Source organism: Brienomyrus brachyistius, chromosome 23, assembly GCF_023856365.1.
Source record: "Brienomyrus brachyistius isolate T26 chromosome 23, BBRACH_0.4, whole genome shotgun sequence".
Taxonomy (NCBI): Eukaryota; Metazoa; Chordata; class Actinopteri; order Osteoglossiformes; family Mormyridae; genus Brienomyrus; species Brienomyrus brachyistius.
The window spans coordinates 8,010,313-8,037,997 of record NC_064555.1 but is presented as its reverse complement, the minus strand read 5'-3'; the positions used below and the strand labels follow the sequence as shown (position 1 = coordinate 8,037,997).

Genomic DNA, 27,685 nt, shown 5'->3' with positions numbered 1-27,685 from the left:
AGTCCTCCCTTTAAATACTTTGGGTTACATCACATGCTTTTCACTGTACTAGTTATCATTGGTAGGATACCAGTAGCTACCAAACCGCATGGGGTACTTCAGGGTGGGACTTGATGCAGTCGATCAGTGAAAAGCAGTTCAAACCCTTGAAACTAGGGATTAACTCATCCATCCATCCATTTTCCAAACCGCTTATCCTATTGGGTCGCGGGGGGTCCGGAGCAATGGGCACGAGGCAGGGAACAACCCCAGGGATTAACTCAAAAAAAAAAAAAACTTCATTTAAGTACGTCATGGATGTGTGTGCAAATGAAAACCCCCTAGGTTTAATTGGTCTGGTTGGAAATGAATGATTGGTAAATAGGATGGATCTTGAGGGTAGGGATCTGTGCTGGCAATCAGAAGGTTGTTGGATTGAATCCCAGGAATTCAACAGGTTCTACTCTGTTGGGCCCTTGAACAAGGCCCTTAACCTGCAATTGCGTCATCCTGAGTATGATGTCAATCTATATCCAGCCCAGCAGGCAGGACCTCCGGCGTTCAGGAGAAATGTGCAGGTTGGTGGTAGGATTGGCACGGGAAAAAACACTTCCATCAATTCAAACTGATGTAGTGCTGAGATATCACCTGCTGCACTTGAGTTTTAATCCCTGAGGTGGTTTGTCTTGTGCTGGGTGTGGCATTTTTTGACATCTGTAAATAAAAATTGAATTTTAGATGTAGCAGAAATTGAACGTGGTCTTGGTAGTTTTTTCTTGTCTTGGAATTAGCACGCTCCACAGGTTGCGGTAGGAACCAAAATGGCAAGGGGTGTAGAGTGCTACACGGAACAGGGGCGACAGCGCACCGACTCGTCACATGTGTCTGCGTGCTTCCGGCGTGTTTAGCTGACAGCACTGGGAAGCGGCGTGGTGTGTCGTGGTTTCACCCAAGTACCGGTTACTTTGCTGTGAGGTTCGTGCTGTGTGAGTTGACCGTAACCGAACGAAGTCTTTTATTTGTCCTTTTCTCCCGCACGATCATTTGTAAGATAAATTTTTAAATTTGTGAAATCGTAGCTGTATAATGATGTTATTTGTGCATACTCTGGGAAATTTAGATACTACGAGACTTATGTGGTTAAATGTTTGGGTTTTCTAATCATGTTCTAAACATTCGATTTTCATAAACTTTGTAATTAGCTGACATGCATTAAACAATCGTCGTGTTTTATTCTCCCAACTAATGACAAGTTGGTGAGGAGGTGCAGGCATATTTAGGTAACCTACTCGAAATAAGAACGCACCAATGGATGAGACGATTAGCAACGGGACTGCTACGAATCAAGATGTCAGCAGTGACAAGGGTGCGGCCGCTATCAAAACACAGTAAGTTGTGAATTAAATCAAAATTGACAAACGAATTGGATGTTTGTATGTGCTGTCTTCCTTGTTCTTGTCCTTGTTTGCATTAAGTGACTATGCTTCTAGGTATCATACAACGAAGGAAAAATTCCATGAGTTTATTGACTCAGGATGGCAGAGAGAAAGAGCTGGTAAGGGAAATATAGAAACTGTCCCCAAAGGAGAGACCCCGGAGGATTCTCCGGACCAGACTTGTGAACCACCAGAAAAAAAAATAAAAGTGCAGGGATCGGCAGAAGATGGCAAGGGAAAAGAGGACAAAAAGCGAGCCAGGGGGCAGTTTAAATCCAGGCCGCACATGAAACCACACAGTTACGATGACATGAGGCTGTGTCCCTCCATAATTCAGGTATTTGAAAGTATATCTGCTATAAAAACATGCATATTGTTTCTCCAGATATGTTCAAGCATTAATAGAGCTGTTGTTGCTCATTCAGGAGCGTGCCACCAGTTGCTTTTTTGGAGAGAGATGCAGATTCTTCCATGACGTAGCTGAATACATGTCTCTGAAGCCCGCCGATGTCGGAGACCACTGTCACCTCTTCAGCACCTTCGGAAAGTGCCCCTACGGTGTGACCTGCAGGTACTCCAAGCCCCATGTGGACAGCTCCTTCAAGAACCTGGTGAACGAGGAGCTGCTGGGGAAGACCGGGGGGAAGCCTACTGTGAAGAACAGTCTGGACAAAGACCTTCAGAAGCGTCTACGGAAGAGGCAGGTGCCTTTCAGTGCCTCGGAGGTGTACCTGAGGACGATCGGCAAAGGTGCCGATCAAGGAGGATGTAAGAAGGACCGGGCACCAACAGGCTCCAATGGGGAGGCCGCTACAACTAAGGGGGAGGCTCCAGACCGCATTATGGCAGGGGCTGCCCCAGCAGACACCATAGGGTCTACGTCAACCGGAGTGATACGGGAAGGACTGGGTGGTGGTGGAGGAGCGGACTGTGAGGAAACAACGTCCTGCAGGGAACATGCAGATGTGAATTCTTCAGAGATGTTGCCAGATACCTCAGAGCAAAATGCTCCCATCAAGACTACTGGTCCTCTGACAGATGTTGATGTCATAAAACTGCGTCCCTGTGAGAAGAAGCAGGTAGGTTTCAACCAAATCTTCAGTCTTTGATTGGCAACCTCAAGCCTATTCTTCTGGCTAGTCACACTGCATAACAACTCAGTACCCTGTCAGACTTAAATCTGCCTTTTTCAAATGGAAAAAGTACAGTTGTATTCCTCTGTGGCACAATCAATCATAATAGAACAATGTACTGTAATCTCTTCCTTCCCTTTATGCAGAAATGTCATCGTGATTAATGATTAGATAAAGATTGGCAGTAAGAATATCAGGATCACTTGAGAGAGGCTGTTATCGAGCATTTAGACATATGTTTCGCTGGTGTTTGGCACAGCTGGGCAGTCCTCTGACGGATTGTTATCCAAGTGCTGGGTGCATTGAAACTTCAATTTAATAATGGAATCCAAACATTACCAGCTCTGCAGCAGTAATGCAGTTTGCAGCTCAGGCTCCCCAGGGCACTAACCTGGACTCTGCTCATAATTCAAAGATGTCAGGTCTCCTAACTCATGGGTGGCCGATCTTATCCGCAAACAGGCTGGTGTATATGCAGCTTTTTGGGGTAACCTTTAGGCCAGCCGTTCAAACCCTGGTGTGAGGACTCTTCAGCCAATCAGTCCTAGTAATCTAATTAGGGAGTTGCAGCAAAAACCTGCACACACAGCGGCCCTTTCTGGATAAGAAATGGCATGGTTTTGGACTGTGGGCGGATTTACTCTGGTTGCTCGGGTCCTGTGTTTTACCGTGTCCCTGCTGCAATGGAAAATGTACAAAGCAATCTCTGCGGGACCTCCCGTGTGGCACTGTTTGTTAAGGCGCTTCGCCTGAGGACAGACTGAGCCCGTCGGCTCAGATCACAGCTGGATTGCGGGCTTTGTTACTCCCCCGACTGTGATCGGGAACCTTGTGGCGATGGAGCTAATTAGCATTGTTGTACTGCAGGGGAGGGAATAATCAGCAAGGGTATCTCAGCTTCTCGCTGCTTAATCGACTTGCCGGGGTGCCTGAGATCCATTGGCTGTCTGTGGAAACAGTTTCTCGGTCTTTCATCTCTGCTGCAGCCTAGGATTCGCAGAGAAGAGGAGATGTCTGGCCTTTCTTAGCAGACGGGGAAGGCAGAATCGGAGGGGTAGCTTCAAAACACAGAAAAAATAGCAATTGGTCTGACTGTGTATTTGTCATTCGATTGTCTTGGATTATTATTAGATTATATACAATGTTCTAAAATAACTATAGCTTTGGTTAAAACTTATTTAAAACATGTCTTTTGATGTATGGAGGTAACTTTATCTGTTTTTATTCTTTAAGGTGGATTTCAGAGATAAGTTGTACCTGGCGCCCTTAACCACAGTGAGTAAACCGAAGTTCCCTTTAAAGTGCGTTTAGGTGTCGTGTGAGGGGGTCGTGCTCCCATGCCTGTTCACTCCCTTCTTCCCTCAGTGCGGGAACCTCCCCTTCCGGCGCGTCTGCAAGCGCTTCGGAGCTGACATCACGTGCGGTGAGATGGCCATGTGTACCAATCTGCTGCAGGGCCAGTCGTCGGAGTGGGCTCTCCTCAAGCGGCACGAGAGCGAAGACATTTTTGGCGTGCAGGTCAGGGGGGTGCCTGGGGCACGCCAGTTTGATATGCATACTGGTCTTTTATTCGTACAAGGGTTCCTGCTCATTTGGGATTTAAATGGTCTTCATGCTGGTGTAAAACTATGATGTCTGTCAAAGTGTGTCAGTCTAAACCCCCCCTAAAGGCACCCCATTGTTTGCAGGGCCATCCAATACGCCCAATGCATTTTTTTTTGACCACGAAGACACCTTGTATGGCCAAATAAATACCTCACTGACTTTTTAGACTATTTACTGGAATGGCTGGGGGGCCCCTGAGGAGGGGTTTGGGAACTGAAGCGGTGTTCATCTAGCCGCCGAACTAGGTATCAGTGAATTTTCAAGAACAGAAGAAATCCCTGTTAGTTTTTGTTTCACTGTTAATTTGCATATGTTATAACATTAAATTGCTTTTTATTCTGAGCAGATATATACTTACTGCCAAGATGCATATCTTTAATGTTTCCTTTGTCTGTGTAAGACACTTGCACAGTACTGTATATTTTTCTCGCTTTGGTCTCAGCTGGAAGGCTGCTTTCCCGATACCATGACCAAGTGTGCAGAGCTGCTGAACAGCAACATTGAAATTGACTTTGTGGACATAAACTCCGGCTGTCCCATTGACCTTGTCTACAAGAAGGTAGAGTCCTCTCTAAATGGATGAGGTCATATTTTTACAATCTGTGAACAAACCAACCTTGCCGAAGCTTAATTTTTAAAAAAGTGTAAGTGTATTGAGTGGTTTTTGGCAAATTGTTGATCTGTTTTAGGGTGGCGGTTGTGGACTGATGACTCGCACTAACAAGTTCGAGAAGATAGTCAGAGGGATGAACTCTGTAAGCTGTATCGCCGCCCTACTGCATGTGATGTGTAATGCAGGATTACATGCAAAACAAAATATTGAGACTAAGAATTTGTTTATTTTTTTCATGTGAAATACTGGAACAGAGTATCACGAATCATGAACGAACACTGTAGCTCCAGTGCATTTGGGAGCCAGCTCTCTGGTTCTCCGTGGTGTTCTCATCCCAACATCCTCTCAACAGGTTCTTGATGTCCCTTTAACCGTTAAAATCCGGACCGGCGTTCAGGACAAAGTTAACATTGCACATAAGTTGATCCCGGAGTTGAAAAACTGGGGCATCTCTATGGTCACAGTAGGTATCAGCTTCCTCTGATAAACTTTGATTTGATTTGGCTGTTTTGAAGAGCTTTGGATTTCAAACACGTCAACAGACAGTCATTGAACAAAATGGTGTCTTTCCAAGCTACATGGGAGATCTCGTGAGCAGCGTTACACCAAAATGGCCGACTGGGAGTACATCGACTTCTGCTCCAAGCTAGCCAGTCCCGTCCCTCTGTTTGGTGAGTCAGAGCGCGTCTCCTGGTGCTCGCCCACGTTTGAGCGTGAGGCTGATGGTTCGCTGGTGTCCCTGCAGGTAACGGAGACATTCTGTCTTACGAGGACGCCATGAAGGCTCGGGAAACGGGAGTGTCTGGAATTATGCTGGGAAGGTAAAATGAACTATTGACTGACCTCCTACAATAGAAACAGTTGTGTCGGCATGTCAGGGCTTCCTGATGCAAAGGCAGTTCGTTTTATAATCTTCACGCATGACAGTGAAACTCCTGTGTCCGCTTTCAGAGGCGCCCTGATCAAACCGTGGATTTTCACAGAGATTAAGGAGCAGAGGCACTGGGACATATCTTCAAATGAGCGCCTGGACATCCTGAAGGATTTCACCCACTTTGGCTTAGAGCAGTGGGGCTCTGACACCCAGGGCCTGGAGAAGACCCGCACGTTCCTTTTGGAATGGCTGTCCTTCTTGTGCAGGTAGAGGCCGGTGCGTGGGCACCTAACTCCCCCATGAAGTAATGAATTCAGGGCATTTATTTGCAGTGCGACAGGTGTCATTGTGTCAAACTATGACTATGACAGGTGTCAAACTGTCACTTTGTGTGGGCAGAGTGGTGGCTCTGAGCCCAAGGATCTGTGCCAGCAATCGGAAGGTTGCTGGTTCAAATCCTGTGAATGCTTGGAGAGATTCTACTCCATTGGGCCCTTGACCAAGGCCCTTAACCTGCAATTGCTTCATCCTGGGTGTCACGTTAATCTACATCCAGCCCTATAAGGAGCTCCTCCAACTTACAGGGAAGGATTGACACTCCAGCCACTGGAAAAAAAACCCTCAAACTGGTCCATTTGGACTAGTGTGGTGCTGAGGTATCACCGGCCACATGGCTGCACTCAGGTTCTCATCCCTGAGGTTGTCTGTCATGTGGTGGGTGCGGCAATGCGCTGTGATCAGCGCGCGCTCCTTAACTATTTCTGTTGAGTGTGTGATTAAAATGATTAATTCTAAATCTTCAGTGAAAAACCTATCCCTAGTCCTGAAACATCTTATCCGCTCTTTAATTATATAAATTCACAAAGAGGAGATGATCTGAATCAGGTCACACTGCATTATATGAGAACATCAAGCAGCACCTAATGTGGACCACGGAACAAACGTCTGGACGCGACATTCCCCGCGTTTCGCTCTGATTCACCACTGATATCAACTCCATGTTTCTCCCTTCAGTGTCAGGTTTCACTCCAGTATTTCTGGATTCCAGTCCATTTTTGTAATTTGAAGTTTTGACCTTTTTCTTGACGTGTTTTTTTGGAAGGTACATCCCCGCGGGGCTGCTGGAGCGCATGCCGCAGAAGATCAATGAGCGTCCTCCGTACTTCATGGGCCGCGACTACATGGAGACCCTGATGGCCAGCCAGCACGTGGGTGACTGGGTCAAGATCAGGTGAGCCTCTGCTGGCAAATGCTGAGAATTGGTGCTATTTATTCAAAAATTTATTCAAGTTCACTACCCGTAACACATCATTTATGCCCATAACTTTTGTACCCATGTCTTCTCTTCAATATTAGTTAAAATACTCGTGGCCATAGGTGGAAATTAGCAGGAGAACATTTTAAACTGGACTGGAGACAGCTCTTCATTATATGGCATTTAGAGTATGGAATAGTCTGCCTGTTAGTGTAGCGCAAGCTAAAACCTTAGGTTGCTTTAAATCAGAGCTAGTGCACGTTTTCTCTGAACAGAAATCACAGTTTAACACAGTATAACATGCAAATTAAGAGTAACACAATAAAAACTAGTAGAAATTTCTTTTGTTCTCCAAAAAGTTACTGACGTCTTGCTGGATTTCTAGATGAACGCCGCTTCAGTTCCAAACCTCTCCTCAGGGGCCCCCCAGCCATTCCTTGAGTTTGTTAAATTTCACCACTAGCTCACTTATTTAACAACTGAATTATTTTAAGAAGGTCAATGAAGATATTGATTAGCTGTGTGCGAGTGCTCAAGTAGAAAAGTACATGGGTGTATTGGATGGAGATAGTGGGGTGACTTTAGCAGAGGTTCTGAAATGGTTCAGCTGACACTTTGCCAGGCATAATATCATAGTTTTACACCAACATGAGGATCGTTTATACATCATTTTCCTTGGCTGCGTAAGACTTGTACACAGTACTATATAATAATGCTTATTTCAGCAAAAATATACTTTTTCCCCCCACTACAGCGAGATGCTCCTTGGACCAGTACCGCAGAATTTTAGCTTTCTGCCCAAACACAAAGCCAATGCTTATAAGTAATGGATGTGACCTTTTCTACGAAGATAGCAGTGACTGAGCGAGAAATGACACCTTGCCAACAGATGGCGCTGTTGTACCATGTGGGATCCGTACAGCAACACCAAATATTCTGTACATCTGACGTATTGCAGCGGTCTGTGACATGACAAAAGGAACAACACTTTTCTTTTGTACAACCCAGAATATGACTAAAAATTAAAATCATCTTTCGTGTTTTTCCTCGCAGCCTTTTTAATGAACAAAGATTCAAATGTAGTCCTGTCTGCTATATTTAAAAAAAAATCAATAAACTCTGCCTTTTAGTAAAGTGATTTGTTTCTGGCCGTGTAGTTGGGGGAACTTTCTAAGGTTATTGTAGTCTAAGGTTACTCTTTATGTGGTTGCGCTTGCTGAATAAAACGTGATTCCACGAGTGCAAATACACAATGACATAGAAGCGCAGCTTAATTAGTATAGGTCTGTTTATAGGGGGGACATAAGCTGAATTGCAACGCTACAAATGTACTTTAAAGACGGAATACTTTACCCTAAAAGGTTCTTTATATATGTTTTATGCTTAACCTGGTGACGAGTTTTTATTTTAGATAAATCACCAAATTATGTTTTCTCCCCATCCGCCCGTATAAAATGACAGCTAATGCATTTTTTACCCCTTTAATAAATTGAGAAATTGCATTTCCAACCTGAACTTGAATCTGAATGTGCCAAGAATTTCGATTGAGAACCCTCGTGCAAAAGAAAATGCAACGAGCTCTTAACAGTACGGTGTTGCATGTGTATTTATTTTGGTTTTTAATGTGTGGTGCAGACCTTCCAGTCTGGAAATCTAGGCGTCTTTTGCATGTAAAGTTGATTTATCTGCGGCCCGGTTTGCTGCACTGCACGTTATGAGAATAGTGTCCTGTTTTACGAATATCTGCTAAGGAGTGAAAGAAAATCAGAAAAAGAAGCGGAGGAACCGGTGGTGGAGTCTGTCCTAGGACTCGTCTTCCTGCAGACTGGAGAATCAGGAACGACGCAAAAGTTTCTCAGACGAGAAAGCAATATAGTGCGACAGCTGGAAGCTAAAAATCGAGAATTTAAACATTTAAGATTGATGATATCAATCGGTTAAGTTTTAATCTACCTCACTTTTAAGCTTACACGGAAGCAAGTATTTTAACAGAAATAAATACAGATTTAGAAAAATATTTCTCATGTGGTGCTTGGAGCGAATATGTACAACCGATTGTTAAAGTATAAAGGACAGTTACAGTATTAGTGCGCCCCTGTAATTTAAAGACAAAGGCCGATTCCGCAGCTTTGTTATGGACGACTCCGATAGCCAATCGGTGAGTACCCTTTCACAGGTTAACCAATCAGCCGGTTGCAGGGGTGGGCACAGGAGCGGAGCGTAATTTCAACGCTTACGGGATAAAAATCAGCCCCAAAATGACAAGCGGGCTAGAGGTAGAATAAAAGAAGCCGTATTATAAATACCATACCCCCCCTCAAAATACCGGACTTTAAAACTTAATTTCATGTTCCGTGTTTATAGATGTTTTTCCCGTAGTGTATGGTCTATTTAGAGTTACTTCGCATCAAAAGGGGGTATGTAAGTGAATTAAACTTAACCAAATTATATTTATACGGATTCCGTAAGAGACACTTAATGTTCATGATAGCGTAACAAAACGGCACAGGAAAGAGCCTCGAGGCCCCGAAATTAACGTAAAAATATACTCAGCATGTGCGACTTGATCCCATCATCGCAGGCATCGGAAAAAATCGGAAAAATGAAAAAGTTGCGAAGAACTTTCTCTGGCAGCTTCAGGCGCATCGGTGAGTCTGGTCTGTTTTCAGGAGTAATGTTCCGCTTCCGATGGGTTCGGCAATCCATGGTGGGTTTTTATAAAAGGTAAACCACTGCTATTGAAAAGCTGAGCCGTGAGTCCCATTTTCGTTAAAATAATAGGCCTATAAAGTTCTTTTAACACGGAATGCGATAGCATTATAACATCTGCAAAACAAAACGAGGCGTGCAATCGCATTTCTTTTGTACATTCAAAGTATAATTTTATAAATTGTTTTGCTAAGTAATGCACAATAATAGGCGTAAGAAAAGTGTTCTTGCTATTAATGGCAGGCTGCTGCGCACATGCTGTTCGCAGGGTGTATAATAGCCTATAATATAGACGGTGTGATGATGCATAATTCCGGGAGATACAAGCGTATGACGGTAGTGGCAGAATGCCGCAAAGCGAGTAAAGCTTTGAAATTGTTATATTTGATACTAGTATTAAAATGTATAAACCTGCATATAGGCTACGCAGTATAGAGACAGACAGGTATCGCTGCTCATCATCTCGATTCTTATTTAAAGTAAAATTACAGGCTCATTAAATCATCCTGCCACGAGGAGTAATTTCATTAAGTTAGCAATTGAACCATGTGTCTACATTAGTTGCTGGTGTACAGTATAGAACAGTTATGTATGACTGCATTCTGTATGAGGAAAAAGTAATTTGTGTTTAGAGCGAAGTGTCGTATGTTGTATATTGTTAAGTGTGCGTGATGAAATCTCCCATTCTGTCAGTTTTCATTTGCGCTTTTGATATTTAAGTAAGATTGTAGCCTAAGTATCATGTCATGTATTATTTAAAACAATGTATTCCATATATATAAAAAATATGGTATAAATGTTTGGTCTTCACGTGACTTTTGCCAAATATGGTTTTGTGGTGAAGTGTTCAAATAGTTACATATACGAGAGTGATTCTATGTCCTTTCCCTTTTAAAGCATCCAAAAAAGACACTGACCACTCCTTTGATGAGGTAGGTGCACCAGTTTTGAACATCTTTCTGCCTGCCCTGTAGTAAAGTAATTATTTCCGCCAAGCTTTCGCCTGCTCACGCCCGTCACTTAATGCTGTTGTGCGTTTTGTGTGTTGTATTGGCCAAAATTGTGGAAACGCCTAGCATTTCTGGCATTACGATTTAAAAATTACTGAATAATTGCGCTAGTGTTAATAAACTATCAAAGAATATGACAAATATGCATCGGACGATTAAATAAGTAACTGAAGCAACAGCTGAATAAAATTGTAAAAAAAAGTATTTCCGCAATTTCGACCTGTAGCGTACATGAGCAGATTTAGGCCGTACACTTTTATAACTGTAAATGTAGCGTGTATATACACTTTATATACTATATGTACATGTATGCTGTATTGAAGGTACATACCCCGCTTATGCCATGAATTATTACCTCCCAAAGTTTGTGTATTTGCTTCTATTAACCTTCCATTGATATTTCCTTATTTTTCTGTTTTTATAACAATCTCGTGAGAGATGGACGCTGCTTGCGATTAGTTATCAGCTGATGAAGTCAAACGAGTCGCTGTGTTAGTACAGTGAGGGATGAAGGGGGCGTGAGGGACCGGTTTCCCACATCACGGGGCTTTCTGCTTAATGGGACCGCTGGCTGGCACTGCCAGTATTCTTTGCATTACTGTGACCCGTCTAAAGGAGCATTATAAGAGATGTAAGGTGACCTCTCTGCCATCAGTGATATATCACCATTTAGTGTATGGGCATGGAGGCTGCCCTTCTTTCCTGATCTAAATACATGTATAGTAATAATATTATTATTATTATTATTATTATTATTATTATTTATTAATAATAAATAGTCTAGACCCATAGTGGCTGTATATTTTAGATGGTGTATAGGCTTACTGGAGGCCACTCACTGTGGCCTCAAATTTTTGTACATTTGACGTCTTTGCCCCGTGTGTGTGTGTGTGTGTGTGTGTGAGCCCTGAGGTGGACCAGCATGCCATTCAGTGTGTAGGCTGTGTGATTCGTCTTTGAAAAAGTGATTATGGAAATGAATATGTATGTTTAAGGTACATTTAAGCTTGTGCCTGTAGCTTCGGGGATTGGCTCTGGACCCCAACGATCCCGCATAGGACCAGCAGGTACAGAAAATGGATGGATGGGTACATTTAAGGACGTCTCTGAGATTAAATTTCACGTAAAATGTTGCCTTTCTGCAGCAGTTAAAGGAATTGATTAAATAATGATTTATTCTGCTTTTATGGGAGTGGCGATGTAATTGGTTCATAATTTTTTTGAACGTCTTTCTATGTGCCCATTGGTAAGTTTGTTTTATCATCTGATTTTAGGCAAAACATTCTGTTAGTCCCCATTTAATTTGTGAAATTTTAACAATTGTATGCTTCTACAAAAAAAAAATTGACGATATATTTTGTACACAGTACACAATCACTATCTGAAGAGGACAATTAGAGTTAACGCTGATCACTCCACATGATGTGGCTGTCGGTTATGTACATGAAATGACTTTTATTATAAATTGACTTACTAGTCCGATTCAGTGGATATGACTGAGTTTTTTCTGAGTACACTGGAAGACAGCTGGCATTGATACCTGAGCATCTGCAGTTAATGAACGGAAAGTGTGGTACGTTGGTATGAGGTGGATAAGCAGCTCTGATGCTGCACTGCGCTGCAACGATACAATTTTCCGCTACCGGCGCAATGATTGTTTCTAGAAGGTGTTTCGTTGGGTGAAGAAGATTAGTTATTTGGTTTTGACAAGCCATGTCACGGCTAAGGACAACACTCATATACGTGCATTATAAAAACAAACAAATACATCTTAATTTGTGTCTTAAACATCCTTTTCAAGCTTTCGGTAACTGGCTGGTAGACTTTGTATTCGTGGTATTGAGGTTATATGTGTTTTTCAGTGTTTATTACAAGCGGTGCTGGGAAGCGTGGTACCTGCAGTGAACACTGCCACTGGCTTGTGCGACGCCGATGATGACAGCTGTGCATTTTTCAGTTTAATGGTGTGTTTCTCTCTGCACCCTCTGGGATTTTACCTCTGCAGCTACAGCCCAGCCTTCAAATCTGGTGTCAAACTCCCACATGTCAGTCTCTCTCTGTCTCGTCTCGTGGGGATGATTATGGGCAGTATGTACGAGTACGAGCATCGCATGGGAGACTCACTAATGTACATTCAACAGAGTGGAAATTGTACAGATTTCTTTGATAAGATGATAAAATCTAAAGGAACCCTTCATGACACTGGCCCGAATAAGTGGATAGAAGATGGATGGATGGATGGATGGATGGATGGATGGATGGATGGTCGGTCCCCGTGTGGGGCATGTCCATGTCGTGCTGTGTGTCCTGCAGTGCTGTGTGTCCTGCAGTGCTGTGTGTCCTGCAGTGCTGTGTGCCCTGCAGTGCACTGCCCTCCTATCCAGGGTGTACCCGTGCTGGATGCCCTGTGACGGACTGCCCTCCCAACCAGGGTATCCCCTGACTCTTGCCATGAGTTTCCTGTGATGGACTCAAGGTTCACTGCAGCCCTATACTTCATAACTATGTGTAGTTCAGACTGCCCCTTTACCTGCAGTCTCTTTGTCTTGGCACAAAGTGGATAACTCTTACTACAAAACTGGGTCTGTGAGATTTATTTTTATAAATGAATTTTTATATATTTTTATTTTTATATTTACAGGGGGCAGATCAAAGGGGTTGTGGAAACATAAAAAAAAATAAACACTCATTTGCACTAAAGCCAGTGTTCTTCCAATAACCTGCCAACTAATCAGCTCACCAACCCAAAGGCAGGAAAGCTAGCTGACAACACTGCTACAGTTCATATACAATAAATATGCAGTCCCCTCCATAATTATTGGCACCCTTCGTAAAAGACTAACCCATCACTGATCCACACCCGTGCTGCACTCTGGGTGTGCAACAGTCCAGATGATAAGCCTCTTTGGGGCCTCTCCCCACCATAACTCTCCCAGGTGTGGGAAAGGCAGTGAAGGTGGACTCATCAGAGAACAATGCATGTTTCACATTGTCCACAGCTCAAGATCTGTGCTACTGGCACCATTGAAGCCTACGTTTGTCATTGGCCCAAGTAACCAAAGGTTTGGCTATAGCAGCCTGACCATGAGTATTGACCATGTGGAGCTCCTGACGAACAGTTTTGGTGGAAACAGGAGCCTCGAGGCATGCATTAATTCTGTGGTGAGTTGGGCAGCTGTGGTTTTATGTTTTTTGGATACAATCTGGGTTAGTACCCGGACCTCCCTTTCAGACAGCCTCCTCTTACGCGGACAGTTACTCCTGCTGGACATGGTCCACCCTTCATGGTAGTATGCCGACATTATCCCGGATAATGTGGCTCTCGACATACCAGAATGAATTGCTGTCCTGCTTACAGATTCCACAGCGAGATGCACACCAACAATTTGTCCTCTTCTGAACTCTCATGTGTCTCCCGTTATGTTGTGTGGTTTGCAGTATTTTATGTTCAGCTGTGCTGTTGCTCTGCTAATTCAACCTTCACACTCTGCTCTTACTGATGGAACATGCAATGACTGAAGACTGACCACCAAGCCATGCATACACAGGGATGAAACCTCAAACCCTATTGACCAGGTGTTTCGGTTTCATTGTCCAACCCCCGTAGGAACTTATGTGATCGGGAGAGATTCTGTAAAGAGAAATGGCAACTGCATTATCCAGCCTTATAAGATGTTATAGATCTGGCAGGCTGTACAAAGTATTAGGTGCAGGGCTGCCAATAACTGTAGCACATATGGTTTTATTAAAAAGATTGTTTCTTGATAAGGGATTTTTTTTTTCTTGGAATGAATTTTTTTTTCTTCTTTATTTTGCACCAACACACTCTGACCACACCTTTGACACCTTGCAAACAAGCCTCCACACAATGACCACACCTTGATATGTCCTGACCACACCCCAACACACTCGGACCACGCCCCAACACACTGACCATGACCCAACACACTTGGACCACACCCTGGTATTCCCTGACCACGCCCCAAACACACTCTGACCATGCCCTCATATGCCCTGACCACACCCCCGAAATAGTCTCCCATGTCAGAATGGGAGACGGTGGGATATAAATCTGCATTCTAAATATACACACTCCTTTCTGTGGAAAGACTAGTAGTGCATTCTGTTATATGTTATCCTTCTTGTGGCAATCATAGAAGCTCTGGACATCAGTCCAGAGAAGGGGGCAGTATATATTCCCTTATAAATGCCAGGATGAGGTCATGGCATTTTGGCCGCTTTTAACAGTTGACTGTTGCTTGAGTCTGACCACAGGATTCCTTCAATATACTACTGTTAGTGGTGCTTTCAGGAGATATCAACTCGTAATCAAGTGTGAAATAAATGATATCATAAATGTGATCAGGAAACGGATGTATCTGGCCTCGTACATTGGGAGCTTTGGGTCATTTATTTCTCAGAATCCATGTGTAAGTCTCTACAGGCTGGAGTAGTGGGCGTGTTGGAAAGTTTGTGGGCGTGTCAGAAGGTTAATGGGCGTGTCAGAAGGGTAGTGTCGGGTGAATGTCTGGTCTCTTTCTGAAATAACATTTATTGACAGCATTTTTGGCCAATAGAAGAAATTTTTTGAAACCCTACTGCCTTTCAAGACGCCCACCTTTCCATACTCCTCCTGCTTCGCAGAGACTCACGTCTCTTGGAATCGGGTATGTTCAGTGGCTGGTAGCAGCATTTGGAGTGTGTTTATTAAGATACAAAGTGAATATTTTACATGAATCAGATAACATGAATACCTCATCCCAGGAATTGCTGTACATGTTCGGTTAACTAAAAAATAGTGAATATATTTCACTAATAAAAAAGAACGAATGAATTGTCAAGGTAGTTGTGAATTGGAGAGACAGCGCTGCTGTTATTCTTTCCGGACGTCCTTCGAGGGTGGCCCTCAAATCCCTCACAGTGTGTCCCACGCATCCTGCACCGACCCCCGTCTCTCAGTCCCCTTAGCACCCATATAGAAACACAGACCACCCAGTGGCTGTACAAATCCTCCAGCATAGTACAGATCTGCTCTGAATGGGCCCCCTTTCCCATCATCCTCTGGGTGGTCGGTAGGCCGGAACATTCAGGAGAGCAAACAAGAGGAGGGTGACGTCATCCGTGTCCCTCATTGTCCCATCTAAGTATGCGATTTTACAGGCGTTTGGGAGTTAGGGAAGTGTTAGTGAAGACCTGGGGGTGCAGGCAAGCAAGCGATAGCAGACCGTGTGAAACAGGAGGTTTGTGGTGTCCCGAGCTTATGAAGACTCATTCGGTTATTTGAAGTTATTTTGTTTTAACTCTGCCTTTAGGCATAATCACATCTGAAGTGTTGACATCTGAGATTTTTTTTTTATATGAAGATAACATATTCAGCAATCTAACATAAATTAACCTCGGTTGCATGAAAACTGTGGCCCCTGCTATTTGTTTTCACTGTTGTCATCTCAGATGACTTTGAAACGCTGCGGGGTTTCGCCTTGTCAGATGCCCAGCTATCCTGAAGGTCATGTGACAGCTCCCTAATTCGCCTGCCACTTCACCACAGCATGGACCAATCAGCAAGCAATTAGTCAGGTTACAGTATAAAATCCTGCAAATCGCCAAGCGTGAGCGGGCATACAGGAGGAATCTCAGGGTGGCCTCGGGTTGTTCTCTGCGGATCCTTTGTTCTTTTCGTGTGGTTTAAAGCAGACAAAGCTTTTTACCAACAGCGTTTGTTAAATTCATGTGCGGTTCTTCTGATGTTTGAACTAAACATATGAAATGAAGATCTGCTTCTTCAGACCTTCAACCCCAGCTTCTTATTTACCTGAGGATTAACTCAGAGCTGTAACACTGAGGGGTTTCCCCGGGTCAGCATGGCTGAGGTTGGGGCCACTGGTAGCAGTATGCTCATAATCCCAGTTGACACATTACAGTGGACCTGAAAGAACCAGCCAGTGATGCCGACATTCATCCTCTGATTGTGGTAATCAGGGTTGCAGGGAGCTGCTATATCATTGTTGTCTGGACCCACCCAGCTGAGGGAGGAAATTCTGGCCTCATGAATAATGAATTCTGAAAGAGCGACCGCCATGCTGAGCAGGCAGAAATTCAGAGGTGTGTGTGTGTGTGTGTGTGTGTGTTAGGGGGGGGATTCTTTCATAATTTACAAAAGCTTGTTGATTTGGGCAACTACCAGATTTGCTGTATTGCCTCCCACCTGCAAGGTTGTGGGTTTGAATCCCACCCTTGCTCTGTGTGTGTGGGGGGGGTTCACATCTTCGCTCCAAGTTGTGTGGGTCTCCTCCAAGTATGGTGAGATACACAGTGTGGGTGAGTTGCTGCCTCTACGCGGCAGTGTGCGTGGGTGGGCACGTGCCCTGTGATGTTTTGGCGGCCATGCCAGGGTGTGCCCTCTGCTTCCTGCAGTCACCTCCAGGCTCCCCACGCCCCCCCTGCACTCCATCTGTTCACAAATGGATAGATGTGTGCTTAAAGTAACACTTTAATCTATTTTCTCTCACCTGCTATCTTATATTTTAAATAGACCAATTGTATTAAAAATGATGCTCTGAATAGCTCATTTTACATGTTTGTTATTGCTTCTGATAAAATTAACTTGCTATATATATATTTATCAGACAATGTGCTTTTACAGACCTCCATCCGTTGCTCCATTTTGACTTTAAAACAGAGCTGTTGTTTTTAATAACCACAGCCGATCGTGCCGAACCTGTTTCTGTAGTTTGGAAAGACGCTCTTAGCTGAAGCCGCCCCTGAGGACCTCTGGACCGTCCACTGCCAGTGCAGCTCATGCCAGGAGCAGTGATGTTGGTACAGATGCTGCCTGTAACTTCCTTGAAAACTCCACAGGCCGGTCCATCCCCCTGTGGGGTTGGTGCGCACTGCTGCCTCGCTGATGCGCACCTCGGGCAGGCAGCCAAGGCAACTGACACGGCGCGCGTCGCATTTCCAGCGCGTCCGTACACCTGCAGCGCGCGCAGTGTCTCCCATTGAGCCCACCCTCGCAGATAGCGCGGCTGTTGCCAGTCTCGGATCCCCCCCTTCTGCCTTCCTGTTAGTATGCCCCCCCGTTCCCCCCCCCGTCTCACATCGCTTGGCAGAAAGATGTTTTGAGTTCATTTGCCGCTGATTGCCCAGAATGTAATCCAACGGCACTCCGGCAGTGTCTCTGTTCCTCTCCTCCCGGTTCGTTCCCGCAGACAGTCGCCACGCTAAGGTAAGGCGAGCCCTTTGCTTCCATTTCACCCCCCGCCCCCCCCTAGCCCACTGGCAGCCTCATCCTGTCAGGCGTGCGCTGTACTGAAGCAAACCCCACGCGTGCTGATGCTGCCTGTGCCGTCCCAGCATGCCGAGGGGACACATCGCGTGGTGGGAGGTGGGGAGGGTGTGTGCACGGGCGTGGAGCAGAGGGGCATGCGTGGCTCGGCGGACATCAGTGTTTGAGGCTGTCGCGCTTTTTTGAAGAAAGGTGCCATTTAGCCGGCATTCTCCAGCACTCAGCGTCACCGTCTGCCCTCGGACACGGGCCCCGAGGGACCCTGTCTTTGGCGCCATCTGCTGGAGGCCCTCAGGTCTCACAGCCCAAATGACTTACTATTTATGGTTTGGGTTTCCTTGGTACACCTGACTGCAGAGTTTGGAAGGAGCTGGAGTGGCGGCATGATTAGGGGTAAGAGAGCGTGGGGGTGGGGGGCTTGGTTAGGGTGCTGGTGCTGGGTGGCAGGAGAGCGGGTACCGCACGCAGTGTGTCCGTGGCCGTCTGCCTTACCGCCACCGGAGCGCAGCGCGCGATTCCTCGCGGTCTTGCAGAGGTGCTCAGAAAACGACGCACTTCGGCTGAGCCTGATTGCTGGGGAGCGCTGGGGCAGGAGAACCTGGCATCACACACACTCAGACACACACACACACGTGCTGCACGCAGTGATGCTCTCCGTCATTCATTCTATAAGTAACAGCAATCCGGTAACTCCCCATGTCAGCTAGGCGAGGTGTCTCCCCTTTTCACTGCTCCCATTTGCATGAGGCTTTCATGTCCCAGTCTATGAATAACTCCATGCTTTGCCATAGGAACGGGCAAAACAGCCCCATAAAATATAGCTTCTTTTCAGCTTTATTTATTTGTAAACATTTCTCAAGCCTGCATGCAGTTCCTGTTATCACGCCTAAGTAAGAGTGCCATAGTGCTGAACTGTAGCCAGTAAGAACACAAAGTCCTGTGTTTTGATGTTAAATGTTTTATATCTATCCTGGTAGGATATTCTCGTTAAAATATCCTGATTTAGAGAGCTATTAGTGCTGAGAATAATGGTCAAAGGCTGAATGTCTCCTGTTCAATACAGTAACACAGTCTTTAATGTTTTTAATTTATATATTTGTTACACTGTGATATTGCGAGGCTCTTTATTCTCTGTAAATGTCCTGTCTCTTGTATAACATATTGTGCAAGTCTGTTTTTTTATAATAATGAGTCTGTAAAGTCAAATTGCTACCTATTACTGCAGAACATTAGACTTATTGATTTCAGTAGAGAAACCTTTGGTTGAGCAAGTAAAACAGTGACCATAACCATAATGTCACCAAGAGAACCTGTACTCAAACGAGAAATTTAATGAAGACGATGCTATTATTATCTTCAACTCTAGACGTAGTAGTTGGTGCTGTAGGAACAATACAGATGAATTTATGTTGTGGGCAGACATGCAAAATTTCTCTAATGTTTTGTGTAAATCTCGCCGGAGATGCCAAGTGTGGTAGAAAAATTATAAATCAGATAAATTGTGATATGGAGATAAGATATGGGCACTGAGCTGGAGCTGCTAATGATGCTTCAGAGATTCTACAGGAGTGAAGTGGACTTATTCCCATCAGGACAGACAGCCAAACATCATTTAAGATGAGGACTTCATGTGGGGGGGGGGGGGGGATTCCTTAAACCCTCGCGTGACCTCCGTCCATCTTAAAGCGGTACCCAATCTCTTTTTCACTCTCGCCTTTGTTGTGCATCCAGATCTTGTTGTCTTTCGGTTGGCAATGCTGTGAAACAAAAGACGTTTGGTCCTCTTTGTGAAAAACCACAACCACACTCCCGTTCGGCGAGTGCGTGATTAATCTCGCTTATTGTGCTGCTTGTGGAACAGCAAAAAAAAGGACAAAAAATTCTATGGAGACCTGCCAATTTAGCCATTAATATTGGTCTTGCTCCTACTCTCACAGTAACGTCTCTGCCAAGTCTTCCCCTGTAATGACGTTTTAGTCTACAGCCAAGGCAGACGGCACTTAGCGCAAACGGCCTTTTGTGTCACAGAGGATGTTATGCACTCACGTCTAATTAAAATCAACGTTCATCTTGTGTCCATACTCTGCAGACCGATCAATTTGCCCTGACATCCTGTATTAAGCCCCAGTGCAATGATGAATGTAAAAAAACACACAGTAATTTTGCAGCTAGCTGACAGACAGAAGGCTAGCCTGTCTTGTGAAGATGAAATTGATTCGCTTTTTGACGGCTAATAATGGACAGACCCCTTGTGATTAAAAAAAGAAACAAATTACTTTGGATTTCGATTATTCTACTTATATCAGTCTTATTATGAAGAACTTTAGTCATCAGTTATAAAGTTTATTTACTCCTAGCTACCAACTCCCTTTATTCCAAATTAAGACTTCCTGCATCTTTTTATTTGTACAATAATGTTGCAAATAACAGCACTGAATTTAAACTGACGAATGGTAACTGAGGTTCCAATATTATCTCATGATACATTGAATGGACAGGCGTCCTTTATGAGGATTGATGGGGCACTTCCTGGAGAAGTTTAGGCTTGAAGCAAAGCGGTTTACTGTGTAATCGTACTAGTTATCCAATATGTTTCCCAACAAACCCGAGAATGCTGTTAATTATGGCATGTTGTATGATATAGTAATACATCACATCTCACTTTTAGATGCCATTTAGATGCTAGTTTTGGAGATGTCGGCTATAGAAATCACTTTCTACAGACATTGCTGTTGAATTTTTCAAATGTATTTTGGCGCCTTAAATCAGAATGCAGAAAGAGTGCCTTCCGCTCCCATTATATTCGAGAGAAACCCGACATTTCCACGGCCGATATCCCCAAAACTAGACATCTCCCAGCAGAACGACCTATATGGATAGATAGCACTAAAGCCCCTGTAAAACATCTTTTTTTCATTTTTGGACTGAACTGCCCCTTTAATCCTGGTTATTATCCTGGTCTCTCATGTTTAATCAGGGTCAGGTTTTACCAAGCCAATTTTGATCGAAGCGGCCGTGTAAATTCAAAGCTTCTTTGCCTAATCCTTCAGTATATTCTAAGCAGCACTGATCCGTGAAAGTGTGGCATTAACCCTGCTATTATATTGGTATAATATAACTTAAGTGATGTATACCTTTATAAACAAGGGAGGACTCCTTTTCAGGGCTCATGTATTGATTTCTTGTTGACATCCATTCCTCACTCTGTTCGTTGTCCGCATGTTTGTGTACAGCTAACCATTTTCTTAATATTTAACTAGCTAATATTGCCAGAGGCTTCATTTAGTTCATTGCTTACTCTTGGACACAGCTCGTTGTCCTCTTGAGGGTGGAGCATTATGGACTATTTAGTTCCATCATCCTGTCGCGAGTAAGCTCACTTACATTATTGCCTCATTCATTTCTTTCTGTTGATACATTGCCAGTGTGCTAATTGTACTGTAGGTCTGGTGCGACTCGGAACGAGGTCAAGACTTGAAATATAACATTGGCAAATCTATTGAAGTTTCTGTTGGCCCTTAGGGCTTGCATAGTCTCACCCACAGCGTTTATGGGTTCTTTGTTATGGGGGAGAATTTGGCTATTAAGTGTGAATTGGGAGGGGTGGGTGGGTTTTGCACTTTGTTGTTCGTGTATGTTTGGCACTAATTCAGGATGAGATGGAGAGCAGAGACTCCCAAGTGCCAATGTCTGATGCCTCGCGGATTAATTACAGGGAGTGTTACGTGTTCCCTGACCTGTGTCCTTCTGGCCACAGTGGAAGCTTCCGGAAGGCTGCGGGGATGCTGATTATGGAACATTCCATTAAACCTGGTATGCTTTTTGCTAAACTTCGAAGCAGAAGGTGGCTTTTTATATAAGTGCAGATAGACTGCAGTGACGCCCAGGCAAGCTGGCTTCTCGGCAGAAGGTAGAGCAATCTCAGGATCCAGTTTTTACAAAATTCCGCATTTTATAATTGGAAAGTCATTTTGAAATGTAATGGTCAGTATTAAGTGTCCTCTTGCAAAGAGGCAAGGCTATACTCATTGAGTACAGCGGACCTCTGACAAGTGGGTCTGGTCATTCATGTAAATCGCAGAAGCCAACTACATCCATTGCATTTTTGATTTATCAACCAAGTCCTTTGGGAAATCACTCCAGCGAAAGCCTGTTTACGATGGTCGCCGCAGCGAGTTTTCCTGTTATTTTGTCATTATTTTGGTTCGCCTCTCCTTACGTTTTTTATTTTTTTTATTTTATTTCAGTCTCGAACCTCGGGCCTCATTGGTTTTGTGGAACGGCAAAGGGCGTTCTTTTCACTTTATAAAGTGTCAAGATGATTTTTTTTTTCAGGACGAACCATTAACCATGCAAATTCCATCTATGTTTAGGAACAAAATAGATCTGAAAGTCCGGAACTCTTCAGCATGAGTCATTGTTGGTGGTACCAGGGTTGGGATGCAGCCATTTCTATGTGTTCCCTGTCAGTCACACTTCACTTTACCTGACCTCTGTCTCTGCTGCATGGATTTTCCTTCCAAATCAGATTTTTGTATGGAATTGATACATCAGGCAGATTGATTTAAGCACGGTTTTTATTTTTGGCTGTCTCTGAACGGCTTCCATTCGTGCTTGAAAGAAGGAAAATAGAGATGAGACAAGTGGTTGATGCATAACAGGGGATCAACTGAGTCTTTACCGTGTCCAGAGTGGCAAGGTGACTGCATTTAGATACGGAGTAGAAGGGTAATTAGGATTTCAGCTCCATGACGGGGCTAGGTTTGGTTTTCACCTTGACTGAAATGTAGCTAAATATTTAATCTGTTGGGGCGGCAACGGGAGAAGCACAGGCCCACTGTGAGGCTGCTCGTAGTTCTCCCCCCGTTCTCCATGGAGTGGCCGGTAGGTACTCTGCGTTTACGAGCTTGTTTTGTTTTGTAGACTAAATCATTATAACCTCCTGGATAGAGGAGATTCGGTGTTTGGACACGCAAGAAGGGTTATTATGTTACAGAGTAAGTTGTGGACAGGTATCCACTCCCGTTGCCCTGTTTGAAGATGCAGTAGGTCTGTGTATTCGTTAATTTATGTCTTTATATTTGTTAATTTGTACCGGTGCCCCTCATTTTGGCAGATATGTGTCACGAAGATGTCCACACGGAGCTGCCAGGGAACGGACTCGGTCATCAAGCCCCTGGACACCATCCCTGAGGACAGGAAGGTGCGGGTGCAGCGAACCCAGAGCGGCTTCGACACCTTCGAGAAGCCGGCCAGCCAGGTCAAGAGGGTCCACTCGGAAAACAATGCCTGCATCAGCTCCAAGGGGGCGCCATCGAGCAAGGAGTCTCCCAAGCTCCGTCGCCACTCAAACCCCCGCTCGGTATGTGCCATCTGCCTGTAGGACTAGGGTGTGTCTGGGGGTTCTGAGATATGATGGACCAGCCTGAATTTCGTAGTTGCTTCTTAGCTAGCAGGGAACATTCAAAGCATTTTAGCCAACTTTATGAGAAGGTCATCTCAAAGTTGGCAGAACGTTCTTACTGTACCGTTAATTGAGCGTTATTTTGACATTTTACATTTTAATAAAGGTTATCAATGTTAGCTTGATGACTTTATAAATGAATCATTCATATAAACCACCAGTCTAAAGGTTTTTGCACATGACAGGTTCTTACGACTTTTCCATTTATTTCATAAACTGCAGATTGTTTATTCTTGTTAAACATCGGAAAGTTGAGTGAACAACTATAAATGTAAATGTAAGTAAAATAAAACAAGTTTCCTTTATAACATATATGCCAGAGTATGTAACAGTGCATGTCTGACATGTATTTGTTAGCAAAGGGTGTATTTTTAGCTAATATTATGTGAGTAACATGCAAATCTCATAGAAAATCATAGAAAACATAGAAAATCTCACTGTGTGCAGAAACGTTTGACTGGTGGTGTATGTAGTAAATTTTCTGAAAGTCCTATATGCGTATACCACATACACACCATCAAGCCTTGAGACCATAATCTTAGAGGTGTAAAATGACAGTTCTACACTCTACTCCACCACACCCTTTATTTTCATATATTATTAGTCTTAGTAGCAAACAAAGTTTACTTCCTAAGACTGAAACTGTTTTTTTTTTTTTTTTAATTTCCTGGCAGTTTATTTGACTAGAAATGGCACATGCATTGCATTTGAGTAAGCCAGAAAAACACAGCTTTAAAAATAAATTAGCGAGCGGGTTGTTTGTATGAATGTCTGCAAGAAACACGTTTCCTTTGTCCGCCGAACAAAGACGCCTTTATTTAGACAAAAGGACTGTTTCGCACATTGTTCCCGTTTGTTTTTGTGACTCACGGGTTGCGCTAACTGTCAAAAATGGCCGCTCGTAGATTTTCGGCGTAACAGGCAGTTTGGGAGCCATGCGGATATCACATGCTGGCGAGCGCATCTCCAGTTGCTGTAATCATATACGTGGTCTGTCACCTACGCTGCACACTGTTAGCCATTAGCGTCTGCTGCAAAGCTGCCTGCGTGTGGAGCTGTGTGAGTAAATAACCCAGATGCACATGAAGGTGGGAAGGAGATATGTGTAAAGAGCCAGTGGCTTTGCTGCTCTGAATGTGCTTGTGGGTCAGAGCTTGCTTGACGAGTGCATTTTACGCCACAAGAAGCATAAAACCGTGAGAACTGATCAAAGAACGGCACGTTTAATGGCAGATTCACAGCCCTGAAATATACATGAGAACGTGAGCCGGGTAGGCTTCCCATCGCTTCGCGGGAAATCCGGCAGTAGTGCTGGTGATTCTTTTCACGGCAAACGCAAGTCCATAGGGGAGGACGCGGCACTGGAAGGGCCCTACAACATCTCCGAGCTCCTGCCGTCATTGATTTTTCATTTGTCGCTGTGCTGTTGTGTCATTACACGTCTCTCTGCCCAGCGCCTCTTCTCATCGAGGTGAATCGATCGCAGTAATTGTCTTAAAATCAGCTCATTCCACAGAGCGACTAGGGATGTGCTGCTGACCTGAACTTAGGGTTGACGACGTTTTTTCCTTTACCAAGTAAATGACCAATTAAATAGTCATAACAAGTCAAGTAGTTATGTTTGTTAAGGAATGATTGTTTATATAAAATAGGTTAAAGGTTATATTGGAGCTGTCTTTACATCAGCACAAAATAAAGTTTGCCAAGAAGATGTTCAGGAGCTGAAAGAGCAGGCAGTTGATGGTAACTGGTAAAAATGACACTTTACTAATATACTGAGAAGCAATTTCTTCACGTTAATTTGAAATATAAGCTGGTTATGATGGAACTCGGGTGCCTCCTAGTCTCTGTGATTCTGGGGTCATTTCACCTGTTTCTGTTTAACTGGGATTTAACATCATGGAACCGTATCCGTCACTGGGATGGGTAGCTAGGCTTTCTGCTCTTCTGCTCTACATGCGATCATAAACTTAAACAGCAGAATTCACCAGACTGTTTTATATATATATATATATATATATATATATATATATATATATATATAGTAGGGCTGCCCGATTATGGAGAAATCATAATCACGATTATTTTGGTTAGTTATTCGGTCAGTACTGACCAAAATAATCGTGATTATGATTTCTCACTAATCGGGCAGCCCTACTATATATATATAATAACTTTGGAACTTTGGACTAACTAAATATCATGCGTTATTGAACTTCTAAAAAACAACAAAAAAATTTGCTCAATTATATTGTTTTGATAATCATTGGAAGCCAAAATTGTAATTGAATTTACAATTTGATTCATTGCCCAGCCCTATTATATATTAGAGTGTAGAAATATAGGTATATTTTTTTTAAAGATAAATTACATTAATTGGGAATCTACAACCAAAATGTACTTGGTGTTCTATAAGTCCACAAGTATACAGTATTATAAGCTAATCAGTTCCTTGTGGACAGTCTCTGTGAACTTTTGAAACTTTATATTTTTCTGTGACTTAATGCCTAACCTGGAAGCCTTCACTGTAAGAGGTGTCTGATCAACAGTCCGATAATATGACAGCGGATTCATTTGCAGGCAGGAGATGCATCATGTATGCAGAACCCTTAATTATAGATTCATCTTCTGACGCAGTCAATGCCCACTTACTGCTGTGGGCCCAAATTCCGCTTCATTATGCAGCCCAAACTTAAATTCCACTCAAGTGACACAGACAGAAAAAACAGACAATGAAATGTCCGGGCTAGGGTTTTTTTTATTTTAATTTTTTTTTTGAGTGGGGGTGGGTTCGGCATAATGCTGAATGTTTTATTAATGATTGCATCGGTCATGTTGTTTTTGGACGACAGCTTTGCATTTGAACAGGGGTGCGTCTGTGAGAGTAGAAAAATGCTGAGAGGATCAGAGATTACCTTCCTCAGGAGTAAAGTATTGGTTGTGGATAAGGAGACAGACCTACGCAGGCGGGGCAGTGCCATGTGCATGCCAGGGTCACGAAAAACACAGGAGACAGCGAGAAACACACACCATCGTTGTTGCGTGTGCCTGTCCTGGGGCTCCTAAAGCATCCTAGGCCCTTCGAGCCGTTAAAAGATTGGCTCATCGATGCCACCGAGTTTGACAAGCTTCATTATGATTGGTCAGCTGGTCACCTGGGGGTGGCGCCCATTGAGCCACGGGTTCCCGGCTATGGGTCTCATGCTCAGCTCTGACTGCTCAAAGCAGAGGCTTTCAGGCCTGGGGGGGGTAGAGAAGGAGCATACCAGGCTGGAACTGATACTGAGATACATCGGGCATAGACGAGGACGCCGGTAAACTGTGGAGATGAATTCTGAAGTCAGCAAGCTTAAACTTGTATTCTGAAACAGGAAATATCATCGGAACTTTATTGTCAGCTCCTTTGTTATTAGTATTATAATGTTTTGGGGAAATTTTTTCCATACTCTTTAGTCCGTGTTTTAGTGTGCAGGTCTGAATTGTCTGTACCCTGAAAAGAGCGTTTCAGGATAACACACATATCACTGCCAGTAAAAGCCCGTGAGACTGCAGTCTGGCACAGTCAAATTGCTCTAACATCAGAATTGCTCGCAGCACAAACAAAATGCTTCCTAAATAATAATTTTATTCTGCAGCGTAAGCAGAGCTACACAGTGTGGTTTCGCAGAAACTGGTCATAGCTCTGCTGTGGTCTGCAGCAGGGACAGAGAGCTCCAGTCCAGTACCTCCTGATCGCGGTTCAGGGCCGGGCATTCGCTCAAAGTCAGGGGATGCAAAGTGCAGGGCATACACAAAAATGTACTAGGAAAAATCCAGCTAATCAGATTGTAGAGGACGTGGGTCCAAGCAACTAAAGGAGGTGGGGCCAAGAGATCTGATTGGTTGATCCACCTCCTCTACAATCTGATTGTTTATTTCGCTGAACCATTTATTTTTCATTCTGCCCTCAGAACATTTTTGTGCGAGTTAAACTCCCAAGAGTGAAAATTCCATGATCATGTTAGTGCTATTGTTTTTTGGCCAGTATTTTGGATTTTTGAACGTTTATTTATGTACAGATACAGTGTTTTTCCTTTGAACTGTTGGGGCAAATATCTGTACCAGGTATTTGAGGACACTGTGGGTGGGCTGGAGTGGTGTGTGTCCCTCTGCAACCTGCTGTCATTGTGTAACAGCCAACAAGCCCCAAGTTTGGCAAGGCGGACTCCTACGAAAAGCTGGAGAAGCTGGGTGAGGGCTCATACGCCACCGTCTTCAAAGGAAAGAGCAAGTAAGTGTGTTTGAATAACCCTTTTACACCAGCTTATGCCACCCATCCTGGC

At 43.9% G+C, this 27,685-nt stretch overlaps 2 protein-coding genes across 6 annotated transcripts in view; both read left to right on the top strand.

Annotated features, from left to right (window-relative positions):
- The first annotated feature begins 792 nt into the window (after positions 1 to 792).
- On the top strand, positions 793 to 8,029 carry dus3l (dihydrouridine synthase 3-like (S. cerevisiae)). Of its 2 annotated transcripts, none has more exons than XM_048994195.1 (14): positions 793 to 954; positions 1,233 to 1,367; positions 1,470 to 1,752; positions 1,841 to 2,494; positions 3,782 to 3,823; positions 3,914 to 4,066; positions 4,596 to 4,712; positions 4,843 to 4,908; positions 5,119 to 5,229; positions 5,341 to 5,437; positions 5,512 to 5,587; positions 5,718 to 5,906; positions 6,743 to 6,871; positions 7,650 to 8,029. In XM_048994195.1, the coding sequence occupies exons 2-14, from the start codon at positions 1,288 to 1,290 to the stop codon at positions 7,720 to 7,722; spliced, it is 2,070 nt and encodes a 689-aa protein (XP_048850152.1). In that variant the 5' UTR covers positions 793 to 954; positions 1,233 to 1,287; the 3' UTR covers positions 7,723 to 8,029. The 2 variants fall into 2 exon arrangements, with proteins under 2 accessions (XP_048850152.1, XP_048850151.1); XM_048994194.1 differs by having other exon boundaries at positions 795 to 965.
- Positions 8,030 to 9,147: 1,118 nt separating this feature from the next.
- Positions 9,148 to 27,685, top strand: part of LOC125719336 (cyclin-dependent kinase 14) — a 77,012-nt gene continuing 58,474 nt past the window's right edge. The window contains exons 1-4 of one of the 4 annotated variants that reach the window (XM_048994005.1): positions 9,148 to 9,543; positions 10,502 to 10,536; positions 23,016 to 23,261; positions 27,539 to 27,633. In XM_048994005.1, the coding sequence (XP_048849962.1) occupies positions 9,450 to 9,543; positions 10,502 to 10,536; positions 23,016 to 23,261; positions 27,539 to 27,633 (470 nt within the window). In that variant the 5' untranslated portion in view covers positions 9,148 to 9,449. The other 3 variants (XM_048994008.1, XM_048994007.1, XM_048994009.1) reach the window with 3 other exon arrangements.

Coding starts and splice junctions, on each gene's coding strand:
- dus3l (XM_048994195.1), top strand. CDS start 1,288: ATGGATGAGACGATTAGCAACGGGACTGCTACGAATCAAGATGTCAGC. Junction 1,368..1,469: donor GCGGCCGCTATCAAAACACA/GTAAGTTGTGAA, acceptor CTATGCTTCTAG/GTATCATACAACGAAGGAAA. Junction 5,907..6,742: donor TGGCTGTCCTTCTTGTGCAG/GTAGAGGCCGGT, acceptor TTTTTTTGGAAG/GTACATCCCCGCGGGGCTGC.